Consider the following 17,946-nt stretch of genomic DNA (forward strand, 5'->3'; position numbering starts at 1 on the left):
CACAGGTTAGTATTTAATTATTGCTAAGCCTTATTGCTCTACCAGCTGCTAACAGGCCATACGTACATAAATACCTTCATTGTCAACACAAGAGAGGATGCATGCCTTATCAGGAGGTATGCATCCACTCGTTCCCCAATGTCATCCACTCGCCATTCAGGTCTGTTCTAGTCCTCTTCTCATGTCAACAGCCGTGGTAGAGTCTGTTGATGCTCAGTGTCGCCTGAGAGGATGACCTGCAGACACTACTCAAGGCTGAAAAAAACTACCTCTACCCACTGCACTGTTTTCTGGGGGGAAATAATCTTATGGAAATTTTGATTTACAGGTGACAATATGTAATTATAATTTTCTCCTAAAAACACACTAGAATTGGACATCAGGCAGTAAAGATAAGTGTGCGCCTCAGAAAAGATGCAAATACAACATGATCTGACATTAAGTATCAGGTCAGGTGTAAAGTACAACTAATAACTGCTACTGCATTAATATTACAGTACTTTATTTTGGTTTTCTATGTAAATTGCTGTATTTACATAAAATTTCTATTGCTTTTGAGGTGATATACTTATATATCAATACAGCAAATATTTGCATATTTTAATGTTTGAAGAGCCCTTGACTTTGTGTCTCCCACTTCTGAAACCTATACCCGTGCGTCTTTTTTTTTTTTTAAATCATACACTTGACCAACACACCTCGATCAACAGATTCTTTTAATAAATAATATCATGAAAACCAAAAACAGACCAAAAAATTATTTGCCTGAACATTAAATGTTTATCTTTTTTATCATTACAGGACCAAGTGAACCAATGAAGTAGGCAGCAGCACGTTATACAAAGCGAGATGATGCAATGTAATTAGCAGAGCGGGAGGCCAGTTGATTCAGACACCAACAAGTCCTGACTACAAGGTGATTGGTTGAAGAGAGGGGATTGGGGGAGTGAAGGGTCATAACTGTGGCGTACTAGTCCATGAACCCACCATACCTCTTCTGTAGCTCGCTGTTCTCCCAAGCCCGTTTCAACACCCCCCCACTCTTGCTGCTGTCCACCAGCCACTCAGGCCTGCCCACGCGCCTCATGAACCCTCCATAGCGCTTCTTAAGCCCGCGGCCTAACACCGCCTCCAGCAGGTCGCCCTGCACCACCCCTCCATCAGACCGACGCATGAAGCCTCCATACCTCTTCACCGCCTCGCCTCCCTGACCATCCCCCTCACCACCGTGCTCGGCCGCTTCATTGAGAATCTTTAGGATTTCCAGGCGAACGTTTTCTTCCTCGTCCTGGTTTCCAGGATCCTCTAGTGCCCCCTTTGGAGAGGAGGAGCGGCGTGACATGAAACCACCGTAGCGCTTCATAAAGCCGCCGTACTTCTTGGCCAGCTGGTGTTCCGGTGATGTTGCGTCCTCTTCGTCAGCTGTCATGGCACCCCCTGCTTCCTGTTCCTGCTGTTGACGGGGGTCAGCATCCAGAGGAATGTCGTTTTCCTCCTCCAACAGGAAGTCCTGGCACAGGCGGAGCTTCTGGCTGTCCAACCCACCCTCGCACTCAAGTGAGCATGTCTAGAACAATCAAAATTATCATTATGACTTTTCATAATCAAGCTTATCAATACAATGTTTGCCAATTACAACACACTGTCATGTTTCCATTGAAATATCAGAATCACTATGGTTTTATCAGGGAAAGAATCCTTTCATTTTCTACATTAAATAACCACTCAGACTTTACAGATTAAGTAAAAACGTGGATCGTTTAGAATCAAACCACCAACCCTGTGACCAGTGGATGACACGCTCTACCTCCTGAGCATGTGGCAATGTTTACAGTCACCAGTGAGGGGCGCTCCACTGAAACTACTGATTCGGTCAGTGACTATGGTGATTCCTTATAGTCAGTTCAGAGTTAAATGTTAAATAGTTCATATTAATTTTGTGCCGTGATGAATTGAGAATGAGTCTCTCACCAACCTGTTAACTGGATCATGGCAAAATAAAACAGCTCTCAACTCTGGATATGCTAAAATGTATTGTGGTGGAGTCGTTTGAGGCTGTAGTCCAATCCTCCAATAGCATTCAAAGAGAAGAAATTGAAATTATGTCTAGTTTTTTCACTGACAAATGGAGACCAAAAAAAGGATTTTCAATCATGCATTTCTCATTCCATCACTGTTGTTTCATTTTCCCACCCTAGTCATATTAAACCATGGCAATAAAGCTTGATGAATTGTTACTGAAATTTAAATGGAGACATAAACACATAGAGAAAGCTCTGCCATCTATCTTGTGTGCATTGCACTCCAACATTGTGTTCATATAGAGAAATACACAGACTACACAAAAGAGAGAAACAGTCAATGACAAAGAGATTACAACAGTCAACAGATGGTTTGGGAGATCACAGCCCATTTTATTTACCATATCCCTCACTTACTCCCTTAACGACTTAGAAAAACACAATTTCTCCTTTAAAACCATCTGTACCAGCCTGTTCCTCACCCATTGACACAGTATTTCCTATTGATCTAATGGAAGCTTCCCCTATAAAAGCTGTGTGTCCCCCATCCCGCCAGCCACTTATCCCAGTCATCATTTAACTATGTGAGTGCATAGAACCTGGTGGCAGGGGTATAATCAGACTAAAGGCATCTGCGGGGCCCTGGGGGCTGCATACTGCCGGATAACCTGCTTCCAACCTCATATGTGTCATTGGATTCCACTTATTTGAGCCATCAGAAATTCCTGTTTGATGGCATGGAGGAGGGATTCTTGCTGAGCTTTCAGTGCCGCTGGCTTATGAAGACAGAATTAATGAACAGGAAAATTGAATTGAGGACATATTGGCACCTGAGGGGCTGGGAGGGTGGAGGGCAGCAGCACTCTCTGGTGGCCAAAATGTGAAGCATACAACAAGTAATAATTGTGTAAAGATGGAAAGGGGACAACAAATACCAGATATGGACAGGTTTTCAGATTTCAAGCCTAAAGAAAACATTCTATTTAGATTTCTATTGATAGTATATTTTGTCTGGGTCTTTATACTGTCCTTTCCCTCCCACCGGCAATCACAGGATTCTAAGTGGGGTTGAAACTTTTTAAGTGTAAAGAATTCAGGGAATTAATTCTACGTAAGTAAATAGAATGAGAAGGAAGGAGGAAAGAAGAACAGAGAGGACAATAAATGGAAAATTACAATGATTAGTCACTGACAGACTGAAGGAGGAGGTTTTCAAATGGGAAAAGAAGACGAGTGAAGAAAGGGAGAGGAGGAATTGAAAGCGAAGGAGAGAGGAATAAAGTATGGAGGAAAGGAAAACCCTCAGCGAGAAATCCCTACCAATGAAAGGAGAACAGTGAAATGTATAATATATATTTGTTGAGGCTTTATTGTTTTGAAGTCTACGGGACAATATTATCATAATTACAGTCATCTAATAACTGAAGACATAAAGAAGATAATGGGGAAAGAGGAGAGGGGGGAAATGAAAGAGGGAAGGAATAGAAAGTACAGAGGGATGGGAGACAGAAAAAGGAAAGAAGGGAAATTAAGAAAAACAGATAAGGAGAGGAACTATACAGAAAGCAAAGAATGAAAGGGATGGAGTGAAAAACATAAATTGAAAGGGGCATATGAAAGAAGAGGAACAGAGAAAGTTAAAATTTAAATTATACAAATATGACATTGTGAGGAGGAGTAACCAGACTACTTTGCCTGTTACCCACACTGGGTTAGTCTCTGTATAAAATTGAGTTTATTTCTAAGAAACTTTACCATAGGTGAGACGCCAGACTGTCTCTGTAACCTTAGTGATTTCAATATATCAATTATTAGTGAATATATATAAACTTTAAAGTCATAATTAAATATAGTGACATTACCAGGGAGGGAAAACCAGACTGCTGTCCCAGCAGACGGTACACACATAGTGCACACTCCTTCCCGCAGTCCGTTCCAACCACCAGTGACACACACGCACCCAGAACCAACATCCACACGCATGTTCCGTGTGCAGGGGCAGCCATGGACTTAGGACAGAAAATTACAAAAAATTAAAACTTTGTCAAATAGTTAATATTATACTTCACTTAACATTTTAAGTAAAATGTGAAATCGAATGATAATCATTAAAAATCTATTATAAAATAAAATGTTATCTTTTTATAATGACAACCACTAGATAGAGAAATGTAATCTGTTATTTAGCATTTTCTACTACTAATAGGCTAATACTACTATTTCCACTACGAAGTCTGCTTCTACGACAACTTCCAAACCATTACTACAACTACTAATACTGAATATTAAAATGCAATATTAACAACAGGAAAAACACAAGACTACATTTGAAAATATGTATGTAAGGCATGCCATGAAAGTTCCCTTCAGTGTAAATGTGTAACGTGGGTGTTGTGCGTGACTTCAGTGAATTACTGTTATTATTACTAGTTGTACTGACAGCAGTAGGCTAGTAGTAACTGTAGTAGTTGTAGTAGAAGTAGCAGTAGCCATAGTAGCGGTTGTTTCCTGTAAATCAAGAAGTTATGATCTTACCTCTGTGTTATTTTAAACGATACTTAACGACCTATGCTTTCCTCGTCCGCGCGTGCCAGCGGGGGTACCGGCGGAGTGACAAACTGTTGAGTGGCGCGAGCCTGTGCACCCAATATATCTGCGCGCGGCTCCCCGTGTGGCACTCTCTCTCTGTCTGTCCGCGCTCTGTCTTCGGTGACACAAAGTGAAGTACCGAACCGCGGCGTTCTGGGTGTCACTGGTTAGAGGAAAAAACAAACACCCATTTAACTCTTGTGAACTCCGTTCAAAATGCTCGGTGGACTGCTGCGGCTAGTGGCTCCGCGGTTTGTTTAAGTAGTTTGTGTGGCTTACGTCACCGGTGATAAAGGGGAGGGGGTGGAGGGGTAACGTTAAGCGTGATGATGTGACGTGACAGCCTCCCCCCTTTCTTTACCACACGCACACATATTTTCTGTCACAAATTGACTCTATCCAGTCATCTGTTTTATTGCTTCTCAGAAAGTCTTTGACATCGATAATAAATGGCAGTCGAGCATGCAGGTTCTGTGTGGGAATAATATTTCATGTTAGCTTTTATGTCTCTAGGCGTGTGCTGATGTGTGTGTGTGTGTGTGTGATGCAATCTGAATGAGAAGTGTATTTTATCCTTAACAAAGATTAATTAACATACAAGCTTTCTCATGTTGTTGGGCCAGTAGAAACAGCTCTGCTGGGTTTGGGGTGATATAACATGTTGCTTCATGGATTGTTCTTTTATTAAAAATCTGCTCCAGTCACTGCTTTCCTGACCACAGCTATTACTAATGTTTTTATTATTATGATTTTCTGTTTGATGTCTTATGAGAAATAGAAAAATAATTCATGTGCTTTATAATTTCACTCCACAGTCTGTAAAACCTGCAGAGAAACCAACCTACTGTTCTGTACAGCGTATACATCTTTTGTGGGTTTTTTTTTTTACATGCCTGTGACATGACTGGAATGAGAGGAAATGTGCCCAAGAGGGTTGATAATAGAAAATGTTTTCAAATGTCATATGGTCAGTAAAGGTCTCGTTTTTGCTGATATCCATTAGTATAAATAAGACACTGAAATCCACATTTAGCAAAGTTGTATGTTGTCATTATATTTGGTTCATTTTGTTTGTTAATAAAAAACGCAATGAAATGTGGGATCGCAAACATCCAAAAAAAACTGCAACCCAAAATCACTTAAGATCTACAATGTGAAATGCAAAGAAATGTGATTCGCATCTAAAAATCACAGCTTCAGTGTGACTGTATTGCCTGTCCTTTGGTTTGCGTTTCTTATTTTTGGTTTGCAATACTCAGTTTTTCTTTGTGCTTACTTTACAGTAATCGAACAAATGTTCTAGGGGTGGGGATTCTGTGTGGTGCGACTCTGCAGCTCTTCTAGTGGTATGTCAGCTACATTTTTGTTTTAATTTGTTGTTTTTTTCCCTTTATTTCTAAAGCATGTATTGTCTATGACAGAAATGCAAAGTATCAAAGTACTCAAAGTTGGACAGTGTTTCTCAGATATAGAGTTTTTAATATAAAGATGTCAACCATATTATCTGGCCAGAGAATTCACCAGTGTTTTTGTTGCTGCTGTTTACATTTCCCCAGTTGCAAATTCAAAAAAATGCACTACAGGAACTGTATGAGGTCATCAACTGTCACATGACAAAACAACTGGATGGTGTTTTTGTAGCTGCTGATTTTAATCAAACAGATTTCAGATCTGTTTTACCTAAATTCTATTATAATGTCCACACCCCCACCAGGGGAACCAATACACTGGACCATGTGTACACAAACATTCCTGGCAGCTACAAAGCCAGTCAGACCATATTTCCCCATTTCTCCTGCCTACTTACTCCCAGCTGATTAAAAGGGTCAAACCATCAGAACAAAACAGTTAAAGTGTGGAGAGATGAAACTACAGGAGTTCTACAGGGCTGTTTTGAGTGCACAGACTGGCAGAGATGCCGCCATCCAGGAGAACCACATCAAACTTGAATATATATCATCAGTGACATCATACATCAGCAAATGTGTTGATGATGTGGTGATCACAAAGACAATAAAAGCATTCCCCAACCAGAACACCTGGATGAATGGAGAGGTGAGGGCTCTACTCAGAGCCAAAAAAGATGCTTTTGGGTCAGGTGACAAGGAAGCGTACAACACCGCCAGAGCAAGACTGAAAGCTGGCATCAAGGAGAGACTGGAGAAAGACCTCAACACCAACAATACCAAAGACATGTAGTGAGTAATCCAGACCATCACAGGCTACAAAAGCAGGAGCGCCCCCATAATATGTGAGGACATGTTGCCAGATGAGTTTAACACATTTTATGCTTGCTTTGATCTCATCAACAAAGAGGCAGCTGTAAAGTCTACTATGCCTCCAGAGGACCAGCCACTTTCAGTATCCACAGCGGTTGTGAAAAGAATCCTGCTGAGAATGAATATGAGTAAAGCTGCTGGGCCTGATAACATCCCATGCATTTGTTACTTCTAGGCCGGATTATTGCAATTCCTTATTATCAGGCTGCCCGAATAAGTCCCTTAAGACTCTCCAATTGATCCAGAATGCTGCAGCATGTGTACTTACAAGAACTAGGAAAATAGATCATATTTCTCCAATATTAACTTCTCTGCACTGGTTCCCTGTAAAATACAGAATATAATTTAAAATCCTTCTACTCACCTACAAAGCTCTTAATGGTCAGGCACTTAAAGAGCTCATAATACCTTATTACCCCACTAGAACACTGCGCTCCCAGAATGCAGGATTACTTGTGGTTCCTAGAGTCTCCAAAAGTGGAATGGGAGCCAGAGCCTTCAGCTATCAAGCTCCTCTCCTGTGGAATCAGGTCCCAGTTTGGGTTTGGGAGGCAGACACCAACTCCACATTTAAGAGTAAGATTAAGACTTTCCTCTTTGATAAAGCTTATAGCTAGGGCTGGCTTGGGTGAGTCCTGAATCATCCCTTAGTTATGCTGCTATAGGCCTAGACTGCCGGGAGACTTCCCATGATGCAATGAGCTCCTCTCTCCTTCTCTCCCTCTCCATCTGTGTGCATTTTTATCCCATTAATGCATGTTACTAACTCGACATCTTCTCTCTCCCGTAGTTTTGTGCTTTCTCGTCTCTCTCCTCTCTCCTCCTGTCGCTTTCAGTAGGTATTTCTGCCTCCAGAGCTGCAGAGACTGGATCTGTGATTGTGGGCCACCTGCTGCCCACGTGTTCCTGCTCGACAATTACAATTGTTATTATTAGTCTTATTACTATTATTATCATTATTATTCCTATCACTATAATTCCTATTATTATTATTACTTTATTAATATTACCATTACATTATTATTATTTTAAAATTCTAGGTGGAATTTGCATTGTGCTTCCCTCTCCCCTCCCCTCTCTCTCCCTCTCCCTCTCTTCCTCTCTCTCTCTCTCCCTCTCTTTTTCTCTCAACCCAACCGGCAGCGGATGGCTGCCCGCCCTGAGTCTGGTTCTGCCCGAGGTTTCTGCCTCTTAAAGGATGTTTTTCCTTGCCACTGTTGCCAAGTGTTTGCTCATGGTGGGATTTGTTGGGTCTCTGTAAATAATATTATAAAGAGTATGATCTAGACCTGCTCTATAGGAAAAGTGCAAAGAGATAACTTCTGTTATGAATTTCCACTATATAAATAAATAAATTGAATCCCTGGCCATATACTATACATGTGCCGACCACCCAGTTGCAGAAAGTTTGACCAAAAGACCAAAAAGTTTGCAGTGTCTGGTCTAAATGACTACTGCCCTGTGGCTCTCACCCCCATTCTGATGAAGTGCTTTGAGAAACTGGTTCTCCAGCACATGAAAGACAACATCCCAGCCAGCTTGGACCCTCACCAGTTTGCATTCAAAACCAACAGATCCACAGAGAGTGCCCTCCACTCAGCCCTCACACATCTTGAGAACAACAACACCTACACCCAATGCTGTTTGTTTATTTCAGCCCAGCATTCAACACTATCTCCCCCATGAAAATAACTGGCTTGAGTACTACACTCTGCAACTAGATATTAGACTTTCTCACAAACAGACCTCAGACAGTTCAGATTGGCGGTCGCACCTCCTCCACTCTAGTGCTCAATACTGGATCCCCCCAGGGCTGTGTGCTCAGCTCCCTCCTGTTCACGCTGTACACCCATGGCATCATTGTAATCTGGACAGTTCATTGCCTGGCTTCTGTTGTGTATTTAGTTCTAATTTACAAAACAAAACTAAAGAGTAGTAAGCCAGAGGAGAGAGAAATCAGGATATGGTCCCCTGAGAGTAGGGAGGAGCTTAAAGCATGCTTTGATTGGACTGACTGGGAAACGTTTCATAATAGTTCCCTAAATGAAACCACCACTGTAACTAGTGACTATGTACATTTTGCAGGATAAAGATCTGCCCAAATAATAAATTGTATGTGACTAAAGATATCAAAAGGAATATCAACACCAGGAAAATGGCATTTAAAAATAAAGACTGTCAAACTAAAACAGTTAGAAAATGACTTAAAGAAGAAACTCAGGGAGGCCAAACAGGCACACAGACAGCATCTAGAGGATAACTTTAAAGCAAACAACCCCAAAAGACTCTGGGACACTATGAAGAGGATGACAGGAATGTCATCTTTGAACAAACCTATTGTGACGGACAGTGAACTTGTGTTTGCAAATGAGCTAAATCGCTTCTTCTCTTGTTTTGACTCTGCCGACAACCCTGAGTAATGTGCAGATTTACATAAGAGCATTACACCCAATAGTGCAGATAGGATTGTCCTTACTGTTGATAAAGTCAGGTGCATCTTCCAGCATACCAACTCAAGGAAAGTCACTGGCCCTGACTCAAGCAGTGCTGTTGTTTTAAAATCTTTTGTCAGGGAATTGGCCCCTGACTGGTAACCAATCTTTCAAGTGTAAGTTGGCACTCATACCATTTAATTAGCTTGGAAGGCATCTCATACTAAACCTCTCCCCAAAAAAAACACTATGCTAAAGAGTACAATGATTTTCAGCAAATAGCACTTACATCTGTTATTATGAAGTCACTGGATAAGATGGTCCAACATCTCTGCAAAGCATATGGTAACACAGAGGATCCTTTTCAATTTGCCTACAAGCAAGGTTGCAGCACGGAAGATGCAGTTGTCACGCTTGTGCATCTCACCTCCAAACCTAAAACATATGCCAGAGCTCCTTTCCTGGACTTTTCATCTGCATTTAATACAATTCAGCCTGATTTACTTGTGTCCAAAATGATTCAGTTACAGTTAAATCCAAACCACATTCACTGGTACAACTCTTTTCTCACAAACAAAATACAGCTAGTAAAAGTAAATGATACACTTTCCTCTTCGATCAGGACTAATGTTGGAGCACCTCAAGGCTGCATTAGATCACTTGTGTTGTTAACATTGTACACTGCAGATTGTCCCACCAGCGTGCCCAACCAGTTTCTTTTAAAATTCTCAGATGATTCCACCTTACTATCGCTGCTGACTGACAGCAATGACCCCAGACTGTACCAGTGTAATGTTGACTGACTAATTGAATGGTTTGACACTCTCCTCCTCTGCTTAGACACTGCAGCTCCTCAATACCAAAGACATTCCTGTGTCTTCCCAGCTGCTGGGTAAAAGTGAAGGGCGTTAGCCCCTGGAAGAATACAAAGTCTTCCCTGTGCTTCCCGACCACAGTCTGAAAGCTGCAGCAGGAACGGTTAACACTATGCTTAAGTTACCTCATTAAGCAGATCGTATGATTATAAAAAACATTTAAAATACTAGTCATAGTGATAAACTACTCAGCTTTTATTGCACTTTCAGTAACAAGATTTTACTTGCACCGGGGGGGGGGTTAATCATGTTATGATGGTAGAAGGCTCAGTGGTCGATGGCTGACAGCCATGGACCTATCATCCACTCACCCCCTCACTGTCTGACAGCGGGAGCTATCTTGCTATCATACAGCCTCAGTGGATTACTCTGATAGCAGGAGCTATCTTGAAGTTGGTGATGACTGGGATGTTTGCTGTGTTACGGAGGGGCTGTTAACACCATAAGTTTATCCAGACATCTACAAAATGAGAGACCACAGCTAACGACAAACATTGGGCGGCCTGGTTGCTTAGTGGCTAGTCCGCTTGCTAGCACCAGCCAGTTTTCAAATATTTCAACAACAACATAGCTGCATGTGAGAACTGTAATCAGGCTGGAGGGCAACATCCACCTACTTGAGAATAAAATCTGGGAAAGGGAAAAGTTGATCAATAGCTTTCTATCGGTCGCCTTAGCCCAGTCCAAGCACATCTTGTATACGCAGGCATCCCTTTCTCTATCACGCGCCTCACGGCTATCTTAGGCTGCGGTCTCTGACTCCATCACCACTCTTTCATGGCTGGCATCGACCAGTGCCGAACCTGGGGCCCGAATGGAGAGTCCGGTAGCTGTGGAGAATGGACTATCCGATATGAGTGAAGCTGATGTGCCGTGGAGCCATATGCTCTGATTGAAATCAGATTTTAATCATTGTTTTTATTTCAGGTCCCATTCCCACTGTAGGCCGTGGTACTGGTCGTTTCAGCAGTAGCCTTAGTCTTCATTCTTGGCTGCAGTCCACCTGTAGAGCTCACAATGTGGGTTTTATTGACCTGTTCTGGAATCACCTGTCTATTTTTGATAGGGACGGTAGCCAGCCAAACAAATCAGGTACTTGGATGCTGACTGCTGCACACGGTGCTGTCTCATCCATGTGATTGACTGTTTACATCTCACTCATGTCCATCGGAAATCCTCTCTTCTTCTCCTATGGTTCCACCTCAATCTACTGACCTGGGTACTGGCACCCCCTAGTGTCCATCCCTGTCCCCAACACCTTCACCAGTTCATCTCCCTAATAAGACTGTTGTAAGAAATAGGGTTCCTTGTCCATTTTGCACCGCTAAACAGGTTATCAAAAACAACCTTCAGTACATAAACAGTTCCACTGTCCTTCCTACAGCCATCATTCCAGCAAAATTTGCTCTATTCAATGCTAGGTCTCTGTCAAACAAAACTTTTATACTGAATGTTTTGATCATATTGCATAATTTTGATTTTCTCATTTTGACTGAGACCTGGCTAAAGACTGCTGCCATTTGGTCGAACCCTGCCCTCCTGACTACAGTTTTTTGAACTCCACGAGGTACACATGCCATGGTGGATGCCTTGCTGTTATCTACAGCAACCATTTCAACTATAAACACATCGCTATCGATAACTTTCAGAGCTTTGAAGTTTAAAGTCAACTGTCAAAACCTGTCTGCTGTATTGCAATCTACCGCCTGCTGAAACCAAATAATAGCTTTTTAGCAGAATTTTCAGAATTTATATCCATTGTCCTCAATCATGACAGAATTATAATTGTAGGGGATTTTAATATCCATGTCGATGACCCATCTAACCATTATGCCACTGAATTCCTAAACATTACTGATTCATTCAACCTGGTGCAGCGTGTCTCTGGTTCGACTCATAACTGAGGCCATACCCTTGACCTCGTATTTTCTTTAGGCCTGACTATAAACTCTCTCTCATTGATAGAACTTGTCTCTGATCACAAATGTATTCTATTTGACTCCTCCATCCAGGCAACTTCTCTAATTCTAAAGCAAACAGTATGTTCCCGCATTTTTAATAACCGGTCTGCTCTAAAGTTCTTCTCTATCTTCTCTGATTTATATAATAGCCCAATTCAACCTTCTTACATTAATGATCTGGTCAGTGATTTTAATACCGTGTGTTCCTTGTGATAGATGCCATTTCACCTATTACGACCAGGTCAGTAGCAGCCACCAAATCATCCCTGTGGATTAATTATGCTATCTTTAGCTGTAAGCAAGACTGCAGGAGGGCTGAGCTCAGATGGAAAATGACAAAACTTAATGTTCATTTTCTACACATGAAAGACCTTCTGACTCAATCAGAAAATAAAGGATGCAAGAACAGCTTACTTCTCAGAATTAATTACTACTAATAAAACATAACCCCCAAGCTCTCTTTAGCACAATCAATCAGCTTGTACAACCTGCTTCGACTGCTATCTCTACCACCTCAACTGAAGATTGTGAATTGTATTTATCATTCTTTGTCAACAAAATCAACAACATCAGATTCAACACTGTGCCCCCATTCTCCTCTTCTGACCTATCTAGTAATGTTCCAATTTTACTAACCCAGTTTGCCCCCATTACCATGCACAACCTCATAGAGACAATTTCTCATCTGCGCCTGTCCTCCTGCCAACTTGATATTTTATCCTCCAGATTCTTTAAAGAGGTTCTACCCATCATTGGCCCTGCTGTACTCACAATTATGCCCCTGTCCCTCACCTCTGGTTGTGTGCCCGATAAATTTCAGACAGCTTGTATCCAGCCGCTTTTTAAAAAACCCGGCGTTGATACATCCGTTTTTTAGACCCATTTTGAAATGACCTTTCATTTCTAAAGTACCGGAAAAACTTGTTGTTGAGCACCTCCTTCAAGTTATTGAAGGGAATAATATTTTTGATAAATTTCAATCTGGCTTTCGTCAAAAACACTACTGAAGCTTCTTTGTTTAGAGTCACGAATGACATCCTTATGCATGCTGATAGGGGAGAACAGTCCATCTTGGTTTTACTCGATGTAAGCACTGCCTTTGATACCATTGATCATTCCATCCTCATCAATCGACTAAATAGATGCGTTGAAATCTCAAGGAAATCCCTGGAGTGGTATTTGTCATATTTAATTGTGCGTCTACAGTTTACCTGTTTTTACCCTTCCCCTTTAATGTGGAATGCCCTCCACAGTTGTTAGTAGGACTTCTAAAGCCACACATATTATAGTGGAAAACAATGAGACTATGAGCTATGCATGCTGCTTTGCTCCACACAGGATTCTTGGGGGGAGTGGTCTCAGCGTTATTATTAATAGCTGTATTTACAAAATCAGTCCACTCTCAATCATATCCAATTCAAGTCATTAGACAAATCAAAGGATTCCACCAAAAATAGTGTATAACATTAGATTGAAAATGCAGCAGTACCTCGCAGTAAAATATAGGTACTGCAAGTAAAGCACTTGACCTAAAATGGAAGATTTTGGCAAAAAGCAGACTTCTACTCTAAACAAGCAGAATTCTTCTCTTGACTGAAGGGTACTTTCCCCATGTCCTTAAAGTACAGTATTTGCACATGATGACTCAGTCCTTGACTAATTTCTGAGGTACCTGGCACTAAGAAGAAGCTGGAACTCAATATTAATGCTTTCAAAAAGCGTCAGTATGATCGACAGATATTCATGAACTAATCATTACCTAATGATTAATTAATATAGGATCTCCCAGTCTATAGTAACTCATCATCATCTACTATATAGTCCTCCATTAGGAATTATTAGGGAAGTACTTATTAACAATTCATCAATAATTAAGTTGTTCCTGATTAGTTACTCACTGGTTTCTTAATGAAGTAATCATTAACTAATCGTTAGCTACGCTTTAAAATGTGATTAGGAGTTGCTCATTAACTAATGGTTCACTAGCAGTTAGTTCCTCATTTGATCCCTGGTAACTACTCAAAATGTTCTGTCCCTTATTGTAAAGTGTTACCAAAAGTACGTCTAAATTGAGTCAAAATAAAACTGTATAAGGATGATCAATAGTGAAAATAGAACGAGAGGGTGGTGGAAAAATCCAACTCAGAATTGCATTAGGCCATACTGCATGATTTTCTTTATAAACTGGTGTATATAATGGGAAGAGTCCCAGATGAAAATAAATTGTTTGAAATGTCTATATAAAAAAAAGTGTATTCATATTTAGTTACAGTCCTAGCACTGAGGCAGTGTTGTGTATGATAGTAGAAGTCATGGATTAGATATTATTGCTATGCCGATGAAAAACAGCTGTACGTTCACACAAAACCTTCCATCCACCTCCCTCCTCTGTCACTCATCAACTGCCTCCATGACAAAAAACTGGATGAAATCAAACATGCTCAAACTTAACACCAACAAAACAGAACACACAGTTGTGGCAGTCTTGAACGCCACAGCTTGGGTTGGTGATTTGGTAGTGTCCATTGACAGCTGCTCCATCTGCCCCTTTTCAGAGGTCTGAAACCTGGGCATCATCTTTGACTCCACGCTTTCATTTGAGCTGCACTAAAATCCATTACCAAGTCTTTTTTCTTCCACCTGAGGAACTTCTCCAGACACTGCCATTTCTGTTTTTATATCTAGACTTGTGACTTATCTTTTTAGCTTTTTTATTAATGTACAGTAGTTTTTGAATTTATTATTATTATTTTAACAGGTGTATCTGCAGCAAGTAAGCAGACCTTAGATTTGAGATTGTTTTGTCACACAACAAGTGTTCAGTGGTTTCGAAGTGTAATCAACAGAGCCTGACTGAGCTGGTCATGTCAGCAAGAACACTGCTGTAATCTCAATTTAAAATTGAGCATACTGCGTCCTCCTGTTCTTGGGGCTCTCTGTCTGGTCTTTGCCAGATCACGTGTTATAGAGTAACACGTGGAGTTATAGAGTTATAGCAGTCCAGCCTGCAAAAGATAAAAGCATGTATTAACTTTTTTTGTATCAGCCTGGCTCTGGCAATATTCCTTAAATGATTAAAGTGGAGTTTAATCACGTTTCCAATGTGATACTTAAAATTAAGGTCAGGGTCAATGATAACATCAAGGTTTTTGACCTGTTCCTTGTTGCTAATGACTTTAGGTGATCAGTTATTGGAGCAAAAGCTGAGACAGAGAAACTGTCTAAAATCTTATTTGTATCTAGAATCAACTGTAAGAAGTTCTGAGTCATCTACAGACTTATGTCAGAGATGCATGCCATCAAATTGTTGATAGAACAGGAATCACTTGGACATACAGAGATATACAGCTGGGCATTGTCTGTGTAGCTATGGGAACTGATGTTATGATTTCTAAAAATGCTTCCCAGTGGTCGCAATAATGGGCTCAAGAGAATTGGGCCTAAGATGCAGCCCTAAGAGGCACCACATGCTATTTTATCAGAAGAGTGGTCCCACATGGCCACAAAGAACTGTCAACCAGTTAAGTAAGACCTGAACCACTTTAGAACTGTGCTTGTTTGTTTAAAATCAATCAATCAAAAATTGTACTCAGAAAGGGCAGGTTGGAGATTGGTCTATAGTTAATGATAGAATGACAGAATGATGACAGAACAATCAATCAATCAATCAATCAATTTATTTCCAAATCTACTGAAGTAAAAAATCCACTTTCCTCACCCAGATTTACAGTATCCTGCTGGTCCTTAAGTGTACTAACTGTACTTGGGTCCTCACTGCATCTTTACAAATACAGAAATATGGCACAAGGTATAAATGAAGTGCAACATGAATTACCTGAGCAAAGGTAAAACATTTTTCAAGAAGGCCCCTAGTTTACATATACAATGGTAATTAGTACTTGTCCCACAGATGATTATATTACATAGGCACAGATTTCCCTAACATCATATGCTTATGTAATACGCCAAAACATATTTGCCACATTTCGAAGGAACTACTCTCCATTCTGTTGCAGGTCGGCCCTACCTCCATAACCATAAACTATCAATACTGCTGCAGCACAGACTGCAGAAATGTTAATGATTCTGATAGCTTTGAAACAATCTACCAGTGGTGACAATATTTCTATTTGTAGTTAAAGCATTTCTTTCCTCCAATGATCCAAATGTCGGATAACATTTCTATCTTCTATTTCTATCTTTCGATAATGTTTATACTAATAATGTTTCTTCCTCCTGACATGTCACTGTGGGTACTGTAAATATAAGTGGGTATAGCAGGGTTATCGAAACCAAACATTAAAAGTCAGCACCATGCACAGATACACTGAGCATGTCATAACCAACTAGCCACTGTGACCAAATGGAAGGAAATGCAAAGTGCTTAAGATGCATTTGAACTAATGACCCCTAGTTTTCTGTTTTATTGTAGGAATTTTTGAGGGCACCACACAGCACATACATTTTACAATTGGAATTTGGACTATCTCCGCTCTTGTGGATATTTATGGTTCCCAGAGGATGAATCCTTCCGTTTTTGGTGACTCATAGACCTTTCCTCTACTACTACCAGCAGTCTAAACATTTCTCATTGACCAACACATGATCCATGACAAGATAGCTCAAAAGGTAGGGGGTGATTTACATGCATTTTATTGTAGATCTGGCATACTTCATACTTATGTAGACAGAAAATATCAAAATCACATATCAAATGGGCAGAGTGACATGTAATACTGAATACTGACATTCCTACTCCATTCTGGACACTTTCCTCTCTAGCGCCACAGACATAATTATGTTACATCACTTAACATTTTTTTAACACGCAGCACTACTAAAGCCCCCTGAGGCAAATTGTGATTTGTAATATTGGGCTACATAAATAAAATTGACCTGACTTGACTACTACTAATCTGAGAATATCACATTGCATCCAACCTTTTATGTCTATATTGTAGACATAAATTAACATGCTTGTATTACGTTTTTTTCACAGAAGGAAGTGCTATGTTCTTTTAACGCACAGAAGTTGTAGGCAGGTGGAAGAGATGAATGATGAAAGCAGGACCAGAGCGAAACATAAACCTATTTGCATGCAGTTAGGTTAAGGCTACAAAAACACTTGGTCAAGGCAAGGGAAGTAGGGAAAGCAAGGGTGTAATTTCCACTGGGGAACAGGGGATAGAGGGTCCCCCCTCACTTTTCTAATTCCAGTTTATTAAATAACACATAAATAAACATGGTGCAGTAAACACCAAAGTACACCATGCACCATAGACAAAGTAAACACCATGTCTTGTGCCTCAAGTCACGTTTGACATTTTCAAAATTTAACCAAAATCATCATCACCTAACCATGACCAGTTGCTGTGAGTGTTTAACATAACCGTAAAAAAGATTAATCATGCTGTAGTGCATGTACTGTATGTCCAAACATTTTACAGCTTGCCAGATATGTTCATTCAAAAGGCTTTCTTATTATGTTGATATAAAATATATTCTGTTCCAAGTTACCAGCATTTAAAAGTAATTTCTAGGTGACAGTCTTGGTTTTGTCATGTGTTTGCTTGATTGATTGCCACTGGCTGGTTTCATCAGTTTCAACCAGGCTTCCCTTGCTTTGACCAAATTTTGTGGCTGCAGTAATTGGCAAAAATGGTGTCAGCAGGAAACTCAATCTCTCCTTTACAACATCTGTTCAGAAACCTATAGGTGACAGCAGTTACATTCATGATTTTAACAGTCTGCTCCTAAATGAAGTACACACATCAGCATCACCAGTCACG

The 17,946-nt window shown here is 40.5% G+C and overlaps 1 protein-coding gene across 1 annotated transcript; it reads right to left on the bottom strand.

Annotated features, from left to right (window-relative positions):
• Window positions 1-698: 698 nt before the first annotated feature.
• penka (proenkephalin a) lies at window positions 699-4,874 on the bottom strand. Its single transcript, XM_044220132.1, has 3 exons — window positions 4,557-4,874; window positions 3,884-4,030; window positions 699-1,567 (listed from the first exon to the last, which is right to left on the bottom strand). The coding sequence occupies exons 2-3, from the start codon at window positions 4,025-4,027 to the stop codon at window positions 971-973; spliced, it is 741 nt and encodes a 246-aa protein (XP_044076067.1). The 5' UTR covers window positions 4,028-4,030; window positions 4,557-4,874; the 3' UTR covers window positions 699-970.
• Window positions 4,875-17,946: the final 13,072 nt, after the last annotated feature.

This window comes from Siniperca chuatsi, linkage group LG13 (genome assembly GCF_020085105.1).
Source record: "Siniperca chuatsi isolate FFG_IHB_CAS linkage group LG13, ASM2008510v1, whole genome shotgun sequence".
Lineage (NCBI taxonomy): Eukaryota > Metazoa > Chordata > Actinopteri > Centrarchiformes > Sinipercidae > Siniperca > Siniperca chuatsi.

Bases quoted from the DNA above. Each gene is read 5' to 3' on its own strand.
- penka (XM_044220132.1), bottom strand. From the start codon at position 4,027: ATGGCTGCCCCTGCACACGGAACATGCGTGTGGATGTTGGTTCTGGGT. The intron at 1,568-3,883 runs GTAATGTCACTA...TGATTGTTCTAG, and splicing joins AGTCTGGTTTTCCCTCCCTG to ACATGCTCACTTGAGTGCGA.